At 41.8% G+C, this 19,340-nt stretch overlaps 2 protein-coding genes across 3 annotated transcripts in view; both read right to left on the bottom strand.

The window, feature by feature from the left end:
• Positions 1–7,577, bottom strand: part of TBR1 (T-box, brain, 1) — a 10,492-nt gene extending 2,915 nt beyond the window's left edge. The window contains exons 1-6 of the mRNA XM_008573165.1: positions 6,755–7,577; positions 6,017–6,171; positions 5,545–5,666; positions 4,812–4,970; positions 3,616–3,677; positions 2–523 (exon numbers count right to left, since the gene is read on the bottom strand). Of these exons, the coding sequence (XP_008571387.1) occupies positions 2–523; positions 3,616–3,677; positions 4,812–4,970; positions 5,545–5,666; positions 6,017–6,171; positions 6,755–7,446 (1,712 nt within the window). The 5' untranslated portion in view covers positions 7,447–7,577. The remainder of the gene's footprint in view (position 1; positions 524–3,615; positions 3,678–4,811; positions 4,971–5,544; positions 5,667–6,016; positions 6,172–6,754) is intronic.
• A 4,641-nt stretch (positions 7,578–12,218) lies between these two features.
• Positions 12,219–19,340, bottom strand: part of PSMD14 (proteasome (prosome, macropain) 26S subunit, non-ATPase, 14) — a 96,472-nt gene continuing 89,350 nt past the window's right edge. For both annotated transcript variants that reach the window (XM_008573164.1, XM_008573163.1), the window contains 2 exons: positions 15,114–15,176; positions 12,219–12,634 (listed from right to left, as the gene is read on the bottom strand). In XM_008573164.1, the coding sequence (XP_008571386.1) occupies positions 12,536–12,634; positions 15,114–15,176 (162 nt within the window). In that variant the 3' untranslated portion in view covers positions 12,219–12,535. The remainder of the gene's footprint in view (positions 12,635–15,113; positions 15,177–19,340) is intronic.

The raw sequence follows: 19,340 nt of genomic DNA, 5'->3' as shown, positions 1-19,340 counted from the left end.
GGCCGCGGCGCTGTTGGGCCAGCAGGGCAGCACGGAGCCCGACTTGGCGCCGCAGTACTGCGGGGGGCTGCGCGCGCCCCAGCCCGACGGGTCGGCGTAGTAGCCGAGAGGGCGGCCAGTGCAGCCCGCCGCCTGCAGCGGCAGCGCCTTCACGCCCGCCGCCGCGTAGGAGAGCAGCGTGGCCGCGTTGCCCGCGAAGTCCGTGGCGGTGTCGTAGGCCGAGGCCGCAAAGTCCAGCCGGTTGTTGGCCGGCGTCACGAACCAGCGCTGCGGCGACGGCGCGCCCGGGTCCTCGGCCTGCTGCGGCGACAGCAGCCCGTTGGTGTGGGGTACGCTGCGGTCCGTGCCCGGCCCGGGGCCTGCGCCTGCACCCGGGTGGAAGCGGGCCTTGGCGTAGTTGCTCACGAACTGGTCCTGCAGGAAAGAGCCGGCCATGGCGTAGCGGGCCCCGGGCACGATCTGCGAGCGCGGCGAGTCGTTGGGCGAGGGGGTCAGGCGGTCCATGTCGCAGCCTGTGTAGATCCTGCGGGGGAGGGGGAGAGAGAACCGAGGGGTGGCGCGGAGGTCCCTTCCGGGGCAGAAGGGGAGTCCACCTCTACTTTTCGTCCACCCCCACCTCCTCCATCTGTAACTTGCAGTACAGGATGGAGACCTGCATCCTCCCCAAAATAAATCGTGGAATTATTAAGGGGCCCAATTGCCTGTGCAGGGAACGGAGCAAGATACACAGCATCAAGAGAAAGTCTTCCCTCTTGCTCTCTCTTGCCAGGTGTACGGAGGACGAGAGAGGAGCACAGCAGGGGACTCTAATCCTACTTCTAACATATGCATACATATTGAGGTGGATTTACCCAGAGACGAAAGTGCTATTTGCTCAGTGGGCCTTTCCTCTGTGGTAAGAGTTTCTGGGAGAAATTTCTAAGGTACCCATTCCTCCACCCTCTTAAGACCTCCTGTATCCATTTAATTGCTCAGGTGATTTATCTTCTCCTTTTTATAGATAGTTTAAGAAACCTCTAGGGAAAAAAAGCAAGCAAGTGCATGTGTGTGTGTGTGCGCGCGCACGTCCTAGTAATAATCAGACTGGTCTTCTTCTCCAGTCTTCTGAGACCCCAGGATTGCTGCTGGAAGCCTCCGAAGTACTTATTAGTCTATTGTTTCCCCTACGTCGACTTTAACGCCCACCTCTACTAATACAAACAAGAATTACTATTTGGAAACAATAGTCATCTATCAAAAAAAATTATTTTACAAAGAAAAAGTGTTCTTTACTTTGACTTTCTCTTCCCAACTTTTGATACATTACTAGCAAAAAGTTTGGAGCAAACTCCTACAGTATGGTTATCAACCTCTTTCAAGCAGTGGGGCACTAACAATAGCTAACTCTTACAGAGCTTGACTCTATGCCAGGCACTGTTGTCTCTAGGACTGTACAGATAGTAATTTATTTAACTCACAACGATCCTCTTCTGGTACTATTATAATCCCACTTTACCGATGAGGAAACTGAGGCAATAGGAAGTTAAATAATTTGCCCAATCACTAATAGTGATTTTGTTATTGGGAATCACCTTAGATAAAATAATCAAAGATTAACTTTAGGCCCTGGGCCTAGAAAATCCCATTAGTATTGAGAGGGAACCAGGGATTGGATGGAGATTGGTAGAAGTGTTTTCTCATACACATACACACATGCCTCCCTTTTTATTTAGCTCACACATAAATGTTTTAATCTTTAGTCAACAGACTGTTTTGAAGGAGAGCCTCAGTTTTGTCAGATCTTAATCCTTTGGAGAGGAGATTCCCTGGTGAGTGGCCAAGCAACCTCCTAGTACCCGCTGAACTCTTATGCTTCTTCCTGTTCCTCCAAATTTGAGCCAGATCCAAATAACCAACATACATAAAAGGGGAAAGGGAGAGTATCATAAGCCATCCAACTCTTCCCTATTCCCTAAAAATCTAAAGTATCTTTTTGTATAAGTAAAGAGGCTTTTTATTTAAAATTTATAGTAATGTAAAAATTGAAGGGAAGTGGCTTTTCCATAAGGCAGCCAGAGGAGAAAGGGGCAGGTGAGAGTTATGCTGTGGCCACTTGGATCTATTCTGCTTACTGCACATAATTTCCCTCCTGAAATTTAATTCCAGTTTCAAATAAGAGAAGTAGACGGAGGCAGGAAGGGAACATAACTAGCAAGGTGAAATATCTTCTCTGTTTACCACCACAATATTTTAAAAAGAAAAAAGCAATCTGCAAAAGATACAATTTACATGCCTATCCAGCTCCCAACCCTCTTGGGATTACTGAATTGATTTGTGTGAAATAAAATGCTTTTGAACAGATGTTCACAACAAAATTAAAAGCTCAAAATCTACAGGACTCTCTTCCAACATCCCTGGTCTCTTGGGCCACATACTTTCCACTGTGCCGGGCCCACATTTTTAGATTGTGAGGACTAGAGCAGCCAAGTTTTTATTCCGGGGAATTATACTGAAGAGGCCTGCTTCGATTGGACTACTTTTGAGGGATACATATAAGGGTTATAGGCAGCAATATCAATGGCTCTTTTTGATTTGTTATAAATTATCAGGAGAGAAGGCTGATAGCTGCCTGGAGATGGAGTGGAGGCAGCCACTTGTCCCTTTCTCCACACAATCTATTCCTAGCCAAAACAACTTCAACTTTTTAGCTCTATTCCAGGCATTCAATGCAAGCCATGAAATTAGGATGTATGCACCCTACCCTTTTATGGTCCAAAAAAGTGGAGGAACCACCACAATCAAGATTTAGATTTTGCTATATAGCATTATCTGAACTGTTAGGCACTATGACTGGACCCCTAAGTGAGAATTCCAGAACAAGCCCAGAAAGCATTCATTTTACACCAACTGTTGCCCCTGGTAAACAGCCTTTTGATAGAAAAGAGATACAAATAGGTAAGGGAGGTCTGAAGAAAAGGGAAGCAACTCATTTAATTAAAACACACCTAGGTACAAAAGATAAAAGGAAATATTTTTCTTTTGAAGCTTATAAATAATACAGAGCAACAGCATCTGAGTTCTTTCCAAAGCCTGCAATAACTGTGACGGTGGTCTGCTCATGAACTTGCCTGTGGTGGGTGCACATTCAGTCTATAATAAACTTGCACAAGAAATGCTGTTACATAAAACTCAGAAATGGGTAAATAAAAAGTCACATATGCCAAGGAGACTGTAACAACTGCCAGAGCCACATGCACTTTCAGGCAGAATTGCCCGTTTCAGACACAATCTGAGCTGAGCATCTGCAGCATCACCTAAAACACCGGCACCTGGGAACCAGGGCAACTTCCCCAGCCAGCCAGCCGAACAGCCCCAGAGGCCTGCCAGCAACTTTGTAATTCACAGGAAAGCTAAAAATAGGTGAAGGAAATCTTTGACCAAAACCATACAGGTACCTAGCCACAAGGTCACCAGAGAAGAGGAGCCAACAAAAAAAAAAGAAAAAAACCTCTAAAATAACCCTGTATTCACATATTCTAGCTTTTCTAGCTTTCAAAAGCCTTTTACATAACAATCCACTTTTGCTTTCAAGCCCAATCCATAACTATTTGGGAAGAAAGGTGCAAAATTACTTACGTGTCATAATTATCCCGAAATCCTTTTGCAAAGGGGTTGTGATCTATTTTCAGTTGTGTGATCTGGGAAAGAGAAAAAAGGATGAATGTGATCTCACCTTTTATAGAGGAAGATTGGGTGTTTGAGAATATATCATCTGCCACTTTTCACAGGGGCTTAAGGCCTACAATTTCATTAAATAGCAAGGTTTCCCTAACTGAAAATTTTGAAGGAATGACTGGAAAGGCAAAAATGGGGAAGAATCATAAAAGTTATAATAAACATGTTTAAAGTAATGATGCCAAAAACTAAAGGATTGCTTTCAATTAGCTCTCCTATGTGTTCTAAATAAGTTAAAACTCGCATTCTTAAAATGCTTGTTACACACAATGCACTTATTCAAACAAAACCTTTAAGGGGAACTTGAATTTATCACCGAATGTTGCCTATTTTAAGCGTTTCACCATATTTTTAAAAGTTGGTCATTTCTGATTCACAACCTGAGGAACTGCAAGTTGCATGGTAAAATCAGGTATGATTTAAAAGCGTGTTTCCACTTCTGATATTTTCATTTAAGTAAAAACACACACACACACACACACACAAAACTCTATCACTTCTAGTAGTCAATTCAACCACTAAAATCAGTTTTTGCAAACTTGCAGATACTGAAGAGGTTCATGTGTTAGAAAACTCACTCCGTAGCTCCCAGTAATTTGATGTAGTTTTCACATATATGAATGTGTATGTTCTTTTGATCTCCCAGAACAGTGATGTTTGGTCATTTCAGCCATCAGTTCTGAGGTTTTTCTTTTCTTTTTTTTTTTTTTTTAATATCAAAGCTTGCCAAGAATAAGATGCAGGGGGGAATCTGCTTGTTTTCTAAAGGAAAAAAAAGGGACTTAAAAAAAGCAGATTTTAATCTTTTCTAGTTTGAGGACCAAATTAAAACTCCTAAAAAAAGAGGCCTTAGAAATCCTGGCCACCTCAAAAGTGTCCCGCGACGGAGACAAATAGGAAGCATTTTCCCACCGGCTTGGTATTTAGAGAGGGTGCCTGCAGGCCTCCAGGTCTATGCCTAAAACGCGCGGCAGAGCCAGCTGTTGCTGATGTCAGTGCTGCTAGCTAGCGGCCGGTCGGAGATGGCCGGGGGATACCGGCAGGTGCCGGAGACGTCTGTGCCGCCCGCCGCGCGCCCAGCCCCTAGGCCTCCTTACATCGGTGTTCTGGTAGGCGGTGACGGCGATGAACTGAGTCTCCGGGAAAGTGAATGTCTGCACGCGTCCGGGCTGGCTAGTGTCCTCCGTGCCGTCCTCGTTCACTTCCACCACATGCAGGCGAGGCTGGTACTTGTGCAAGGACTGTAAAACCACCATCTGTCCGGCGGAGAGAAAGGGGATCGCGGGGCGGCGTGTTAACGCGGTGGCTGGGCGCGTGGCAGTGTGTGCCCGGCTGCGAGCCGCGGGCCAGCGGGAGAAAGCTGGAGCCGCTGCCCCGGCTAACTGACCGTGGGGCTCGCCTGGCTGGGGCAGACCGGCCCTCGTACCTCTGGGAGCGAGGATCCGCTGGGGCACCGGAGGAAAACGGAGCCCCGCCACCAGGTAGATCCTCAGGGCCCTTCTCCTAACCCTCCTTTAAGGAGGAACAAAGATTTTCACAACCGGCAGATCGTGTGGATTTCTTTCTCAAAATCTATCAGTATTTGTACTTGGCAAAGACAGGAACTCCGGAATTGGGCCGAGGATGGGGGTGGGGGGCAAAAGAACTTTATAGATTTAATATAATCTTGGAAGGTGGAAATAGAGTTTTTTAAAAGTCTTTTTTAATGAAGCAAAGAAACGTATCCAGTTTCGCGTGCTGCTTTAAACTGACGGACTGGATGTTAGGGAGGAATGCGTGGTATGCGTGTGAGAGAGACACAGAGAGAACACGAGCACTTGAGCCACTGACCTGCCCATTGTTGTTTGAAGCTCCTTTGTTGTTCGTGAGTTTTAATTTTCCGAAAGAGATTTCTTGGCGCATCCAGTGAGCCCCAGTGTTCGGGGAATCTGGATGCATATAGACCCGATTTCCTAAAGAAAGAAATACGTTGTTTACATATGACCCGGGCTCTGTCCAGTCTCAAGTCCTCACCACATAGGACACACGCGCACGCACACACACACACCTTACTCCACTGCCAGGCCTATTAGCTGGGGCTTTTTTAGGCCGTGCTTTCTTTCTATTAACTGGGGATGACTAAAATGGCTTTTGTAGAATCCTCCCCCTTCTCGCAGCTCATTCTGTCCCCCTGTCTCCCTTTTTCTTTTAGAAGTCATTGGCCGATCGTTTTAAAAGTCGCTCGAGCCAGTCCACAAAGGCTTTAATTAATCATTCTCACCTAAATAAGTGTCAAGAAAACGTGTTAATTGGAAGGACTTGCCTTGAACATTGGTGTCCGCTTTGCCGCAAGGAACCCATTTGCCTCCTTGAAACCTCCAGTGATTGGGATCCGCCAAAATCACATCCACAAAAATATTGTAATGAGCCGTGGGATCGAGACCAGAAATGTTAAAACTTAAAAAAGGAAACATGCGCCTATTTAAATTAAGAGGGGGGGGGGGAGAAAACAAGGGAAAAGAAAATAAATGTTAAAGATTAAATGCAAGAAGCGGGGCGCCAGACAGCAAAACTTGTTCTCGAGGCAAATATGAGCGAATGTCTGCTGGGTTAAAAAGAGGGGTAGTGGGAGAGGGAAAGAAGTGAGACCAGACTCGGGGAGAGCGGCGGGTTAGCTGGAGAGGGGAGTCGGCAGGTATGACTGCTCAGGTAGAGAGCTGGGTTGGCGACCTGCGTCTCCACCTGTCCGTGCTTGCGGGCGTTGATGCGTCCCTCCCATCACTCCGGCAGCCGGCCGGCGCTCTTCCTGTTTCTCGCCTTCTTCCGACCACAGACTGGCTCTCTGAACACGTTCCTAGAGCAGGGTCCCCCCCACCAACATCACCGTGGCCGTTATCCCTTCCACTTTCCCCTTTTCAAAAACCATCCAACTCTAGGGCGCACCAGAGCACCTTCCATTCCGCTCCCGACCCCAAATCGTCGCTGCCGCGGCGATCACAACCTGGGTGCACCTGCCCCCGGGCCGCGGTTGGAGCAGCGGCAGCCAAGAATGTAGCATTACCTTCCCTGTTTGGTGATGATCATCTCCGTTTGATGCCGGTGAAACTTCAGCCAAAGGGGCCTGTTGCACAGGTACACCTGTGCTTTGCCGGGGACCAGCCCCGGCTGGGTGGAGGAGAACTGGTAGAACGGGGCTCCTTGGTAGGAGTGGCCGTATTGCTGTGGGTAGGGGTAGCCGGCTGTGGGGTAGCCCTGCGGTGAGGAGTTGGACAGGAGGCTGTTGTAGGCTCCATTGGTGATGACCGGGTGGTGGGCCATGTAGCGGCTGGGGCTGCCGATGGAGAAGGCGGGGTGCGCTGGTCCGTGCTGGCCGGGGTATGGGAACATGGCACTGGGAGCAGTGGCCGCAGACTGTGGCTGGCTGGACTGAGAGAGGAGGTAGCGATCTGCAGCAGAGCCATCGAAACTGTGACGAAGCTCAGAGACCCCGTCCAAGACAGGAGAGAGTTTACTTCTCTGGACGTCCCCTGGTGAGTCCTTGGAGTCAGGAAAATTGTCTGTATCTGACTGATTCGTCATCCCCCTGGTAATTTTTTTCAGAGGTGAACTTCTCTCCAGGTTGTCAGTGGTCGAGATAATGGGATGATCGTGCAAGACAAGCTCGGATCCGCCTGAATGTGGGTAGCTGCTGCTCACATTTAGAAATTTCTTGGAGAGCATGATAGAAGGAGAAAGGCAGTGCTCCAGCTGCATAGCTTTAGAACCGGAACACTCGCCCTCCCGTCCCTGGTTTTTACAGTCCTATTTATCATAAACTAGAAATCCACAGACCCCCTCACTAGAGAGAAAGCACTTCAACCAGCAAATGCTTCTCAAAGGTTTGATTTACTTTTTTTTTTTCCCTGGGAGAAGAGATTGGCCAATTGACACTATGCAGCAATCAGAAAAGGCTCACTTTTGATCTTGCTGCTTGTGCAGCCGATGAAACGGCTCCTGCCATTGGTTAACTGCTGACAGTAATTTAATTAGATAGACATTAATTAGGATAATCACCTGGCTCCTGGTCGCGACGATCATGGCAAATTGAAGGGGATGATTTTATTGTTGGCTTGGGGGTGGGGAGTGTGTGTTGGTTTACGTGAGCACTGTTGTGTCACCTTTAAGCTTTGTGACCACTGCTTTAGGAAGATTCAGAGATGTGAAATTTACTAAACATTTCCTACCTCCCCCCACTTCCCTCCTCCTTTAAAGCAGAGGGGCGGAGGAGGGAATTCGAGAGGATGCTAGGAGACTTTTCGGATCTGAATGAGCCAAATATTCAGTTGAATGTAACGATTTCAAGTGCAAAGTATACAAAGCGCGAGCCGGTGGCCTCTTCTCGCCCTGTAAAAGTTCCAGAGTCTGTCTTTTCCAGTTAATGCAGAAGCACACAACACCTGAGCTGGTGCTTTGTGAGCAGGTCCTGCGTGTCCTCGGCGTCCCCCCCCCCCACCTTTTTAACTACATACATAAATAAATAAATCACTGCTGTTGAGAGCCACAGCGATGCGCGGGAGGGGGAGAAGAGGGGCCGAAAAGCAGCAACTCACCCACCAATCCACCCACCTCGGGAAGGTTCAGTTTCTTGGTTGAGCACAGAAACAGTGACAATCTATGATCTCCTTTTTAAGTTTTGAAATAATCATAAGCTGTCGGGCTGAAATGCCTTAATGTATTTGCAGTGATGTTTACCGAGTCTTTACTAAATATTTTATCAGCGAACTTGGTTGCAGATTATCTGAAGAGCATCTAACTGGGGGCAGGCGCCATGCATCCTTCGCGTCCCACTGCACTTCCTTCTCTCTGAGGTACTGGCTTGGCGACAGGTTCAAAAGCCTCGCCAGGAAAAGAGAGGACCGAGTTCCCGTGCAAATGGGCTCGCCAGAAGTGCTGATCTGGGAAGACAGAGTGGAAGTGGTGTCAACGCAGTGATTGTTACCGAAGACTCGTGGGGGGGCGGGGGGGGCGCGCATGTTTAATGTTTATATAATCTGTAGGGGAGAAAAAGAATTCATGCCAGTAATTTCAAAGGGAAGAAGAAACTAAGGAAGAATAGGGAAAAGAACCAATTTAAAAGGATGTTGGCACAAATAAATAGCACGAGGCTCAAAGCGACCCGGAGGTGTAGGGAGAAGAGATCTCATAGTACTGGCTCTACAGAGGATCCCAGCCCTCGGCCTGGCACAGAGGCTGAGAGCGGCAGAGGCTTCATCCGCCCAAAGCTGCTGCTCCGTGGCCGGGCACTCGCCAACCTGCACTCCCGCAGCGCCGAGCCGCGCGGGAATGAGGAGGAGGAGCGCAAAGAGCTCCTTTCGGCCCCGCAGGCTGGCCGATAGGCGGGAGGGCTCGGCCCGGGAGACAGAGGGAGCGCGGGGCGAGCCGCGTCTGGCGCAGACGCCAGGGGCACACACTCTTTCAGTGCCGGAGGCGCGCCCTGGCCACCTCACCCCGGTGGAGCCTCTGCCATCGAGCAAGCGCGTCTGCCCTCCCTGGCCCGGGGCAGCTCCCTCAGGGAGAGCAGCGCTGGGGACATTGGGTGTGCCCTGGGCATGGGCAGAGAGGAGTTAATCAGACTCGCATCTTCGCCGCTGTGGTGCATTTTTAAGAGCGGTCAGCGCTGAGCCCAGACTGCGCCCCCCGAGGGGGCTGGGCGCCTTGGCTGAAGTGGGCACCAGCTGCGGCCTCCAGCAAAGCGCCACGAGCACGGCTCAGCGCAGGCTGCCCTGAGCTGGACAGGTTGATAACCAGATGTCCCAGACTTGTGACAATTTCCTGGGAGAAAAATAAAGCCAGGCCCATTTTTCCTTTCGAAAGCAAACCTCAGCTCCTGGCCAGAGTTTGATAAATAAGCAGCGTCTTAGCTGCTGAGGCGCTGAGGTGAGGGGAAGGGGAGAGTAGCTATGACACCATTTGCCACTTGCTTTTCTGCCCTTGACCATCCGCCGCCCTTTGTCCTCACGAAAGGCTTTTGCCCTACTTGGGCCACTTTTGTTTTCTGCTTTCTTTGACCATTAACTTCTCTGTCCCTGAGTGCCTCTCCCTCCGCTGCTTCAGACGTTCTTTCTCCGTCCTCAGTGGTACACCGAGCCGAAAGTGCGAGGTGAAACTCCACCTGGCCGCTTTTTGAGACTTTGCCATTCCTGGCACCCTGAACTGGTTTTTTTGTTTTGTTTTTGTTTTTGATGAAGAATGATAAAATGAAATGTTAAGGTGTTAAAGGATGAAAAGAACAGACTGCACTTTCCTCAGAGTTCTTAAGGGATTGAATGAGGAGATAAACACTCTGACCCACTTTGGATTTCCAGTACTAAATTCAGTGATGTCTCACATACATGCTATGCCTTGAACTTGTAAATGCACAAGAAGGAAAACGAAAGCTTTCATCAGGATCACCACACCCGCTTGTGAACTATACTTCTATAGTACAGGGCTTCTCAAACCTTAAAATGAGTATGAGCCACATCAGGATTCTTGTGATTCAGTAGGTCTGGGGTGGGGCTTGGATTCTGCATATATAAGGAGCTGCCATAGACCCAGATGCTATTGGTCCAGGCAGATCACTCTTTGAATAGCGAGGCTGGAGCTTTCAGTGCCCCATACTAGTCTGAGAGGAAAGCAGGGACATTTCTGCAGCAGAGGCGAGGAGTTTTACTTCCGGAGGTTTTTGTTTTTTTTTTTTTTTTTGCTTTCTTCTTTTAAACATACCAAAGGGTCTCTGGTATCCAGAGCTGCTTTAACTTTGCATGGTGGATGGGTAAAGATGCTCACATAAGCATGCCTGTGCATACGTACATGCACTTGCACACACAGTCTTAAACAGCTTATTGAGCTTGTAATTAAGTCGGTTTAATGCCTAACTGGGCCCGGGGCATCAGGCTGCTGCTAAAATAGCTGTACGTTCACTCCATCTCTCCTCAAAATCCGGCACCCCGATTTTGATTGACACCAAATGTACAAAGAAAATGTAGCTTTTTGCTAGGAGGGATTTTGACAACATTCTAAAGTCGAGAATGTCTCTAATATGAACCAAGTGGGAGAACGTGGTATGTGGCTATGGAGAGTTCAGGAAGATGAAGTGATCAAATAAGGGCAAAGATAGGCACTGTGTGAGCCTCCGCAATCACAGTACTCATTCAGGATATTTTCAGGAGACTAAGTAAAAAATAAAAAATAATAAAAAATAAATGACTTTCAATCTTAATATTGAGAGTAGCACTTGGAATATTGAGGCCTTCTTTTGAGGGCATATTGTACAAAAAATCTTGACTAATCAACGATATCTGTGAAATATGTTATAAAACCTTATTTATGAAGGAATAAAATCATATCCAAAAAGCCTGCACATAAGTATGAATTGAGCAAAAGGAAAACTTCCATTAACTTCCACTTATATCACTTACTTATGTTTTAATTTTAAATGGTTAGATGTAATCCCAACAACTTAAATTAATATATTAGATGTCCTACATAAATTACATATTATCACTATAGCTAAAGAAGAAACAACAGGACAAGCTCAGAATACCTCTTATTCCACCAAGACACTGTGAAACATACTGGAAATTTAAGCCATTTCCAGTTTCAGTTTCTGATACCTTCATTAGGCAACCAGTGAGAGCCTAGAATTGTTCAAGTAGGACAGTAAATTGGTCAGCATTATAATAGTAGGTCACGTCTAAATTCTACATCCCCACGTAAAACTTTCTTTTAATGAACGCTTAGAAATATTCTCACCATATTTTCACAAAGAAGAGTGCAGACTGGAATTAAATCTTTGTCTCCGTATCATTTGCCATACTCCTTGGTGTACCCAGTAAGGTGCTGTACTATGAGTATTAACAGGGGCAGTTACCTTGGTACATCAGGTTAGAAGTAGGTTGAGGGTGAAGTCATCTATGAAAACTGTCATTTGCCAATTTTTTTCCCTATCAGAAAACTGGGTACTTCTAGGTTAATTTGGGAAACTCAAGAGAAAATAAAAAATTATTGCTTATAAGTTTATATTAAACTCACATTATGGCTACTTTTCTCATTTTGCTTTGAAGACATTATACCTTCTTTGGCTATCTTAGATTACTAGAGTTTGCAGCAACCAACTCCAGCTGGTCTCAAAACTGTTGGTGGAATGTACCCATTTAAAACATAATAAAGTCTAAATTAAAATTGCCCCTTTTTTCTTCTTAAATGTATTCCTATGAAATCCTGAAAGTATAATATGTCAACAAGATACTGAGTATACAATATTAGCACGTGACAAATGCTTTTAACAAAATATGTCAAATTTTTTCTGGGTTACTCTCTAATGAGGTAGCCACTCATTAATGGCAATCATTTTACATTTGTGAAGTTTTGTTATCACACTGATGTTTTATGTGTTCTAAGATAATAAAATGCAAAGGGAAACATATCTTCGTGTGAGATTTCTAGAGCACTGTCAAATGTTATTCTGTCAGTTCCTCCCAGTGCCAAAAACACCTCAGGAGACATAGATTGTAAATGTATTTTATTTTGTAAGCAACAATCAAAATATATTTGTGCTACTGATTTCTTCAAATATTAAATGGGATCTTAACAAAATTTGTCCACTTTGATATATTCTTGTACAATTTTGGAATCTGCGAGGACCCTGACTAAAGAAAATGAAGTAATTGCACAACTGAGACTGAAGGTGTTACAGTGCTGTAAATGAAGCCAGATGTCTTACATTTAACCAAATACACCTTCAGAGGTCCCTTGATTTTGAGCAACAGGAACAACAGAGGAATATAGACTGAAGGTATCACTGATAGCTTTTTCCATTGCTTTATTTAAATACGACGGTATCCAACATAGCTGCTAAACACTGGACAATGTTTGAAGTCATAAGTACATCCACATGTTCCTCCAAATGACGTTTGGGGTCCTAAAAAAAAGAAAAAGAAAAAAGAACCATATTACTGGTAAATATATTACTTAGTTATTTTATCAGTAGCTGAGGAAATTGGTGAAGAAAGCCAGATCTAAATTTATATATATTTTACAAACTTTCCTAACATATTATTACATTCTTAGGATTTCTGAATGTTAAAAATAGTTAAATAGCTAATAAAATAATAGATTACACAATGGAAGATTGTGTAATGAAAGATTATACAATGAAAGATTTACACAATCAATGCTATGACTCTGCCAGAGATTTTTATAAAGAGTAACAAGGAATTCTATACAGCTCAAAACTATCTGATGTAAAAAAAAAAAAAAAAACTATGTGCATTTATGTGTATGTACCTGAGTACATGTGTATATTCTCTGCCATTCACATATTTTGAATGTATGAGAGGGTGCTTTATTCAAAGCAAACGTACCAATAGGTAAGAGTTCAGTGTGAATTCTCACCACTTCCTCTGTGTCTTGATAAAAATCAGAATTTTGTATAACTTTAATATTTCAAGAGTAGTGCTTTAATGATTCAGAAAATATTCTTGGATCAAAAGTCACTGTAGTTGGAAATTTTAAATACAATTTGGATCAATTCTAAAATGTTAAGAATAAATGTTTCGTGCAGCTATTTTTGAATAAAAATATAAAAAATTATATAGGTGCAATCCTTTAACTTAAACCTGACCAAATCTATTTTTTAAATAGACCAAGTTAAAAACAAAGCTTAAAACTGCATTGTAATAAAGGAATATAAATTTAAAAGCTTAACTTATTTTTAAGTTTAAGGCTGAATGAAGTATTTCAGCTAATTTGAAAGCTTTGAAATAAAGGATATATACTGTGTATAATAAAGAGCTTTAATTTAAAGCATTATTTTCTTTAAGCTATTGTTAAAATACCCAAGATGCTTAACTTTAAAAAAATGTCATCACTGGAATTATTTCTCGGCTTTATTTTTCTAACCCATAACTTTAATATGCTGATTTCCTTAAACAACCCAGATATACAACAGGCTACAAATAATTTCAAGTGACTAGACCCAATATTAGCATTTTTTTAAAATTTATAAAATAAGCCTTAGGGCATTTTAGGTGAAACAGACTTAGAAAGACTGGCAGGAGAAAATGATATTGATTTGATTCCATAACAGACAGTTTTGCTTTTGCCATGCAATAGGCCAAACCAGTGAAGTACTTAGTATATTTTTTAAAATGATTCTGATCATTATTAAACTTTGTCAATTATGTATTTTTCAGTTTCACTTTTAATTTAGCCCTTTTATTTGCTGCTGTTAAATAAAATCTCCATCAAAAATTTACAGCCTCAAAGTCATTTATTCAAAAAAATAGTTACTGTAATAACTATTTTTATAGTAATTCTATAAAGTGTAAGGCTCAAGCTGGTAATCTAATATCTATTAGATTAAAATAAGTAGTGGAAAAAGACAACAAAAGTGATATCACATAAGATGAGAAAATAAGATGAACTATATTTCATTTTGGTTTTTTGGAAGTACTTGTTTTTAAATTCTAATATTCAAAATATAGTGAGATTTGGTTTCCTCATTTATGATGTATGATAAAGTCAGACCTTTCCCCCTACTGCTCTGTTGGAGTAATTGATTTTATAGTGAATTGATAACATGCTTCCCTCAGTTATCTACATTACTTCTTGTGGCAGCTGGGTGATTCTTAGAGATTTCCCATCCAAGAATGGTCCTGGCCCAAACCTACATAGCTTGTGAGATGTGATGGGATCAGAGCATATGGTAGGATGGCTGAAAGCAAAGACAGCTTAGTGTCTTGCATCTGAAATATCAAGATTCTGCCAACATCAGCAATATGATAACCATGTTCCATGAAATGGAAAAAAATGTAATCAACATTCTTTAAAAAACAGTCTAATTAATCTGTAGATTCCTTTAATTGGTTGGTGTGTTCCCCCCACCCTCAGATAATAGAGATTAAAATATATATTCCATCATAGAAAACTGAAAGAGCAAATACTTAAAAACCCTTTTTTTTCCACTCAGCGTAACCCAATAGGGCTCTAAGCTTTCTCAGGAAGATTACCTACACATTGATAAAGTATATCCTTTAAAAAAAATGTTACATATGAAATAAATCTACCATTCTATTACCTTACCTGATCTATAGTAAAAATAGTATTTAAAAAATTAACTCAAGATAATACGTGTCCTAATTTATTTCTAGTAAATTATTTTCCCTAGAGATAATATCTCATCTGTATAAGTACATTTGTGATTTACTTCACTAGAGATGGCAAAGAGAATTTGACATCTAATAAATTCAGTGACCTTTAAAATTAGTATCACATTTACATAACAGAAGAAAAATGTAGAGTGAATAGAAAAGAAAAAAATCATATAGGCCCTAAAACAGTTTTAACTCTGTAAGAGCATATTATTAAGCGACTGCATAACCTATTACAGTACACCTCACCTGCTTGCCAACATTCTTTATTGCCAGCTGTTCAGGTGTCATCTTATCTTCTTCTTCTACAGCCTGTGAATGAAACACAAAGGACAGAGTTTCGAATTTTAAATTTAGTTTTCCCACTATAGAATGAATAATCACCAGAGACAATAGTGATCATAATTTTTATTCCTAGAACCTTTTATTCGAAGAATTTACCGAACAAAAAAGCAATTTTGCTACTCTTCAGAATAAACTTCAGGTTGATGAAAACTATTACCACCATCATTTCGAAAACAGACTTTAAAAATATGTAAAAGATATTGAAAATATCAACCTGGATCACTAAATAGTCGTGTTATAGGAGGATGGAAAAGTTCCTGAGGTCGCTGCTGATGGCACTGGTACAAATTATTTCTATCCTGTCTTTTCCTTTTCCTACTTTCACAGTAGTTCTCCCCAGCTCCCCATTTCTTTGTCTCCTTTTTTCCTTGTTAACCAAACTTGCACATATCTAGTACCTATTTTTAACTATCAGTAGCATTTAGGATCAAAGGAGCTGCTGACTTTTGATCTACTTAACAAACCACATTGTTTTCTCTCAATAACTTCAGCTCTTTATATCTCTAAAAGTAATACATGTATTCAGAAGAAAATCTCACTCTTCCAAATGGGGGATGTTTAGTAATCATGAAGAAACAGAGGAACTTGTGGTTTTTAACATCAAAAAAATCACTTGAATTAAAATCCAGATCAAATCAAAATTAAATCACCAAAACAATACACAGAAACCACTTTCTTACTACTGTCAGAGTTAGCTACAAACTCTTATGTGTATAATCATAAATTTTCTAGCAGAGTAATTCTGAAATAATTTTAACATTTAGGTTAGCTACCACCACTACCCTCTTCTCTTAATAATGGCACCAACATAAAACTTCTTTATTGAAAATTCTAAGTTTAAGAACCTTCTTAACAGTTTGCATATGTTACAGCCTGAAGACAGGACTGTATGACAGGTGAACTCCTGGTCTCTAATTTAGTCATAGCATCTGATGATAAACAGAAAACAGAAATTTTAAGGATCACCAACTTCAAGAAATGCCACCATCACATTTACTGCAAGGATGGTTACAAAAGGGGATGAAATGGTGGTGGCAGAAAGCAGTAAACCAAAATCCCACTGAGGGTTAAGATTTGGATACTCTAAACTTAATAATCTCACAGCTGCCAAATTTCTTCATGTGTGAACAATGAACATGTAGGAAGTGCAATCATCAGACATTTTCCCATAAACTGGGAAGTTTGGCTGCGTTTCACACCTTCTTAATAGTTTTGTAAACAGAGAACTTGAAAATGAGCAAAGATGGCAAGTGTCTAATTTTATAAATGGACAAACTATCTAGAGAATTTTCCCCAGTAGAACCTGCCTAAAGAAAAAAGATGGTGAATAAGTATTGTATCTCCTGATTATTAGAAGATACTATTTACAACATATCATTTGGAAATATATTTATGATTCATAAACCTGAAAGAAGGAAAAATAAAAGTTAATAACACTTCAAATCTAGAATTCCCTAGACAGAGAATATGTTCATTTTTCATAGTCAGATGTCACTCTATTATTCTCAGCTAGTTATGAAAGTATTTCCTAACTGGTAAATTGCTTCTCCCACTATTTGATGTTTTACATAAATGGAAACACTGACAACACATTAAGAGTTTGTCTTTCTAAATTACTTTTACAAATTGTGACACTATAATTTATCGACTTAAAAGCCTATTAGATGAATGGAACAATTCACATAAGTTTGTACTCCATATCCATTCATTGTTAGTTGTTCTACGTGTATGCCAACAACAGTACTTGCTACAGTATTGGAAGGAGGCAGGAGTTTGGCAGTTTGGCTCAAAATACCAATCCACATACAAAATAGTTATTTGGGAGTATTTTGGAGTATTACAAATATCAAAAATGGCAGATATATACAAAGATGAAGGTCAAAACGTATTTAAAGCATTGATCTTATTTGAAGTTGAGGTTAAGTAGGATGTAAAAACCTCTAACTCAAAATTTAAAACTCTTTTATATCATTTAACCACTTTACCAATTAGTTTTTCCATTTCCAATAATTAAAAGAGTTCACAAACTCTTTGAGAAGTGCAGATGGTAAAAAGTACTCCCAGCCATAGATACCATCTGGGAAATGAGGAGCAGCTGTAGATTTAGGCATATACTAAGGTTGCAAACCCCCATGACAAAAGAGTTAAGCACTTATCTTCCATTCTAAGACAGACCAGATCATCACATCAAACCTCTAAATATTTTTTCCATCTACCTAAGTTACCTATATCTCATCTACCATCTGGACAAGACCAGTTTGTCTTCATTCACAGTTCTAATCTGGCTAGTCACCAGGAAAAATTAAGAAATGGTAGCAGCAGAAACAAATGAAATTCAGGCACAGGCAGTGTCCTCACTAGGGAACTTCTGTGTTTATGGCAACTTCTGTGATTTGGCGTCAAATTTTGCTTTTGCATTCATGCTCTTCGGTTTACTCAACCAACAAAAAAGCACTGAAAATGTTTGTGGCTATTCACACTAGAAACGTTTTTAACAGTTTATCAACAAAGACCCCCAGATGGCTATCCCATCATGCACGGTCTGCACAGTTCTAAGAAATTCTTGGAATTTGGTCTGTTATGTGATCATAATCCCCTCAGATGTACCCCTATCTTAAAAGAGGCTTTTACTAAACTCACTAACCTCATTCCCTTTTTTTCTGCTAATAGTCAAGTTTCTCAAATGGAAAATCTGTATCTCAAATTCCAACATTTTATTTAACCCTTTAACAAACATGGATTGGAACCTTGGCACTTCACTAACACACTTTTAAGGATCTCCACCAGGTCAATTCCAGTGGGCTCAGTTTTCTTGAACTTTCTCAATACCTTTAGAGCTACTCAAACACCTGTTTTCTCTCCTATTCCTTTAACCTTTGCTTTTGACACCATGTCTCTTATTTCACTTCATACTTCTCTGACTTCCTTGGCCTTCTTTTTTTCCCCACAGACATGTTAACTTTATTCACTCTATAACATGCCATGATCCCATTTAAGCACATGCTTTCTATTATCACCAATATAGCAATTTTTACATAAAACAGAGCACAAACTGCTCAAATGGCATATGCTAGTTTTCACAATTAAACAATCTCTACGTAACTGCAATGGATTTCAAGACGATGTATTTTACTTCTTTCGTGATTTTTATATTTTTTTATATTAACTAACTGAAAACAACCTTATCAGTTATGGGGGTAGAGAATAAGTTTAAAGAAATGGCTTTTATAAAACATACTTGGGAAAGCAAAGTTAACAAACATGAAGCAATTTAGGAAACTATTTGAGAAGGTATAAGAGGTTTGAGTATGAAGAACATTAAAACTGTTTTTTCTACTACCATCACTAATTAAACATCAACATACTTTTACAAATATTAATTTACTGAATCCTTAAAGCATCCCAATGATGTGGTTAATCTACATTTTGCATATGAAGAAACTAGGCATTATCTCCTTGGGGTACCATATATTAATTCCAGTAATACTTCTAACATAAAAGGAATTTTTCAAGCTCTTCTTGCTCTCAAGGAGCTCACAGTTGGGCTTTACTTGCCTGTTAACCTCAAATTACAACGCAATATGGATCATACAAAAAAGGGGTGTTCACAAAGAACGACAAAGAGATAAGTAAATGTACCTAACTTTTCCTTGTGGATTGCCTAGGAAAAGGAGAGAATCAGGGTGAAAGTATGCAGAATACATTAGAGAAGAAAACATCATGTGATACTTAGTGGTAAGATGAAAGAGAAAGACTCTGGAGACTGGGCCGGCCCAGTGGCGCACTGCTACAGTGCACCGCTTGGGAGTGCGGCGGCGCTCCCGCCAAGGGTTCGGATCCCACATACAGACCGGCGCCGCTCACTGGCTGAGCGAGGAGTGGGTGCAACACCGAGGGTTGCGATCCCGTTGCCGGTCCCGGTCCGGTACGGGCGCGACACTGAGGGTTGCGATCCGTTGCCGGTCACGAAAAAAGACAAAAAAAAAAAAAAAAAAAAAGACTCTGGGGACTGACTGTTGGGGAAGAAAAAGAGACAAAAACATTTCAAGCCTACATGATGCCTAGAAAAAGGAGAGTGTCATTGACAACTAAACTGGTAGAGGAAACTGTTCTGAAGAAGTAGAAAGTAAG

Source organism: Galeopterus variegatus, unplaced genomic scaffold, assembly GCF_000696425.1.
Source record: "Galeopterus variegatus unplaced genomic scaffold, G_variegatus-3.0.2 Scaffold883, whole genome shotgun sequence".
Taxonomy (NCBI): domain Eukaryota; kingdom Metazoa; phylum Chordata; class Mammalia; order Dermoptera; family Cynocephalidae; genus Galeopterus; species Galeopterus variegatus.
This window is presented reverse-complemented; position numbering and strand designations above follow the sequence as displayed.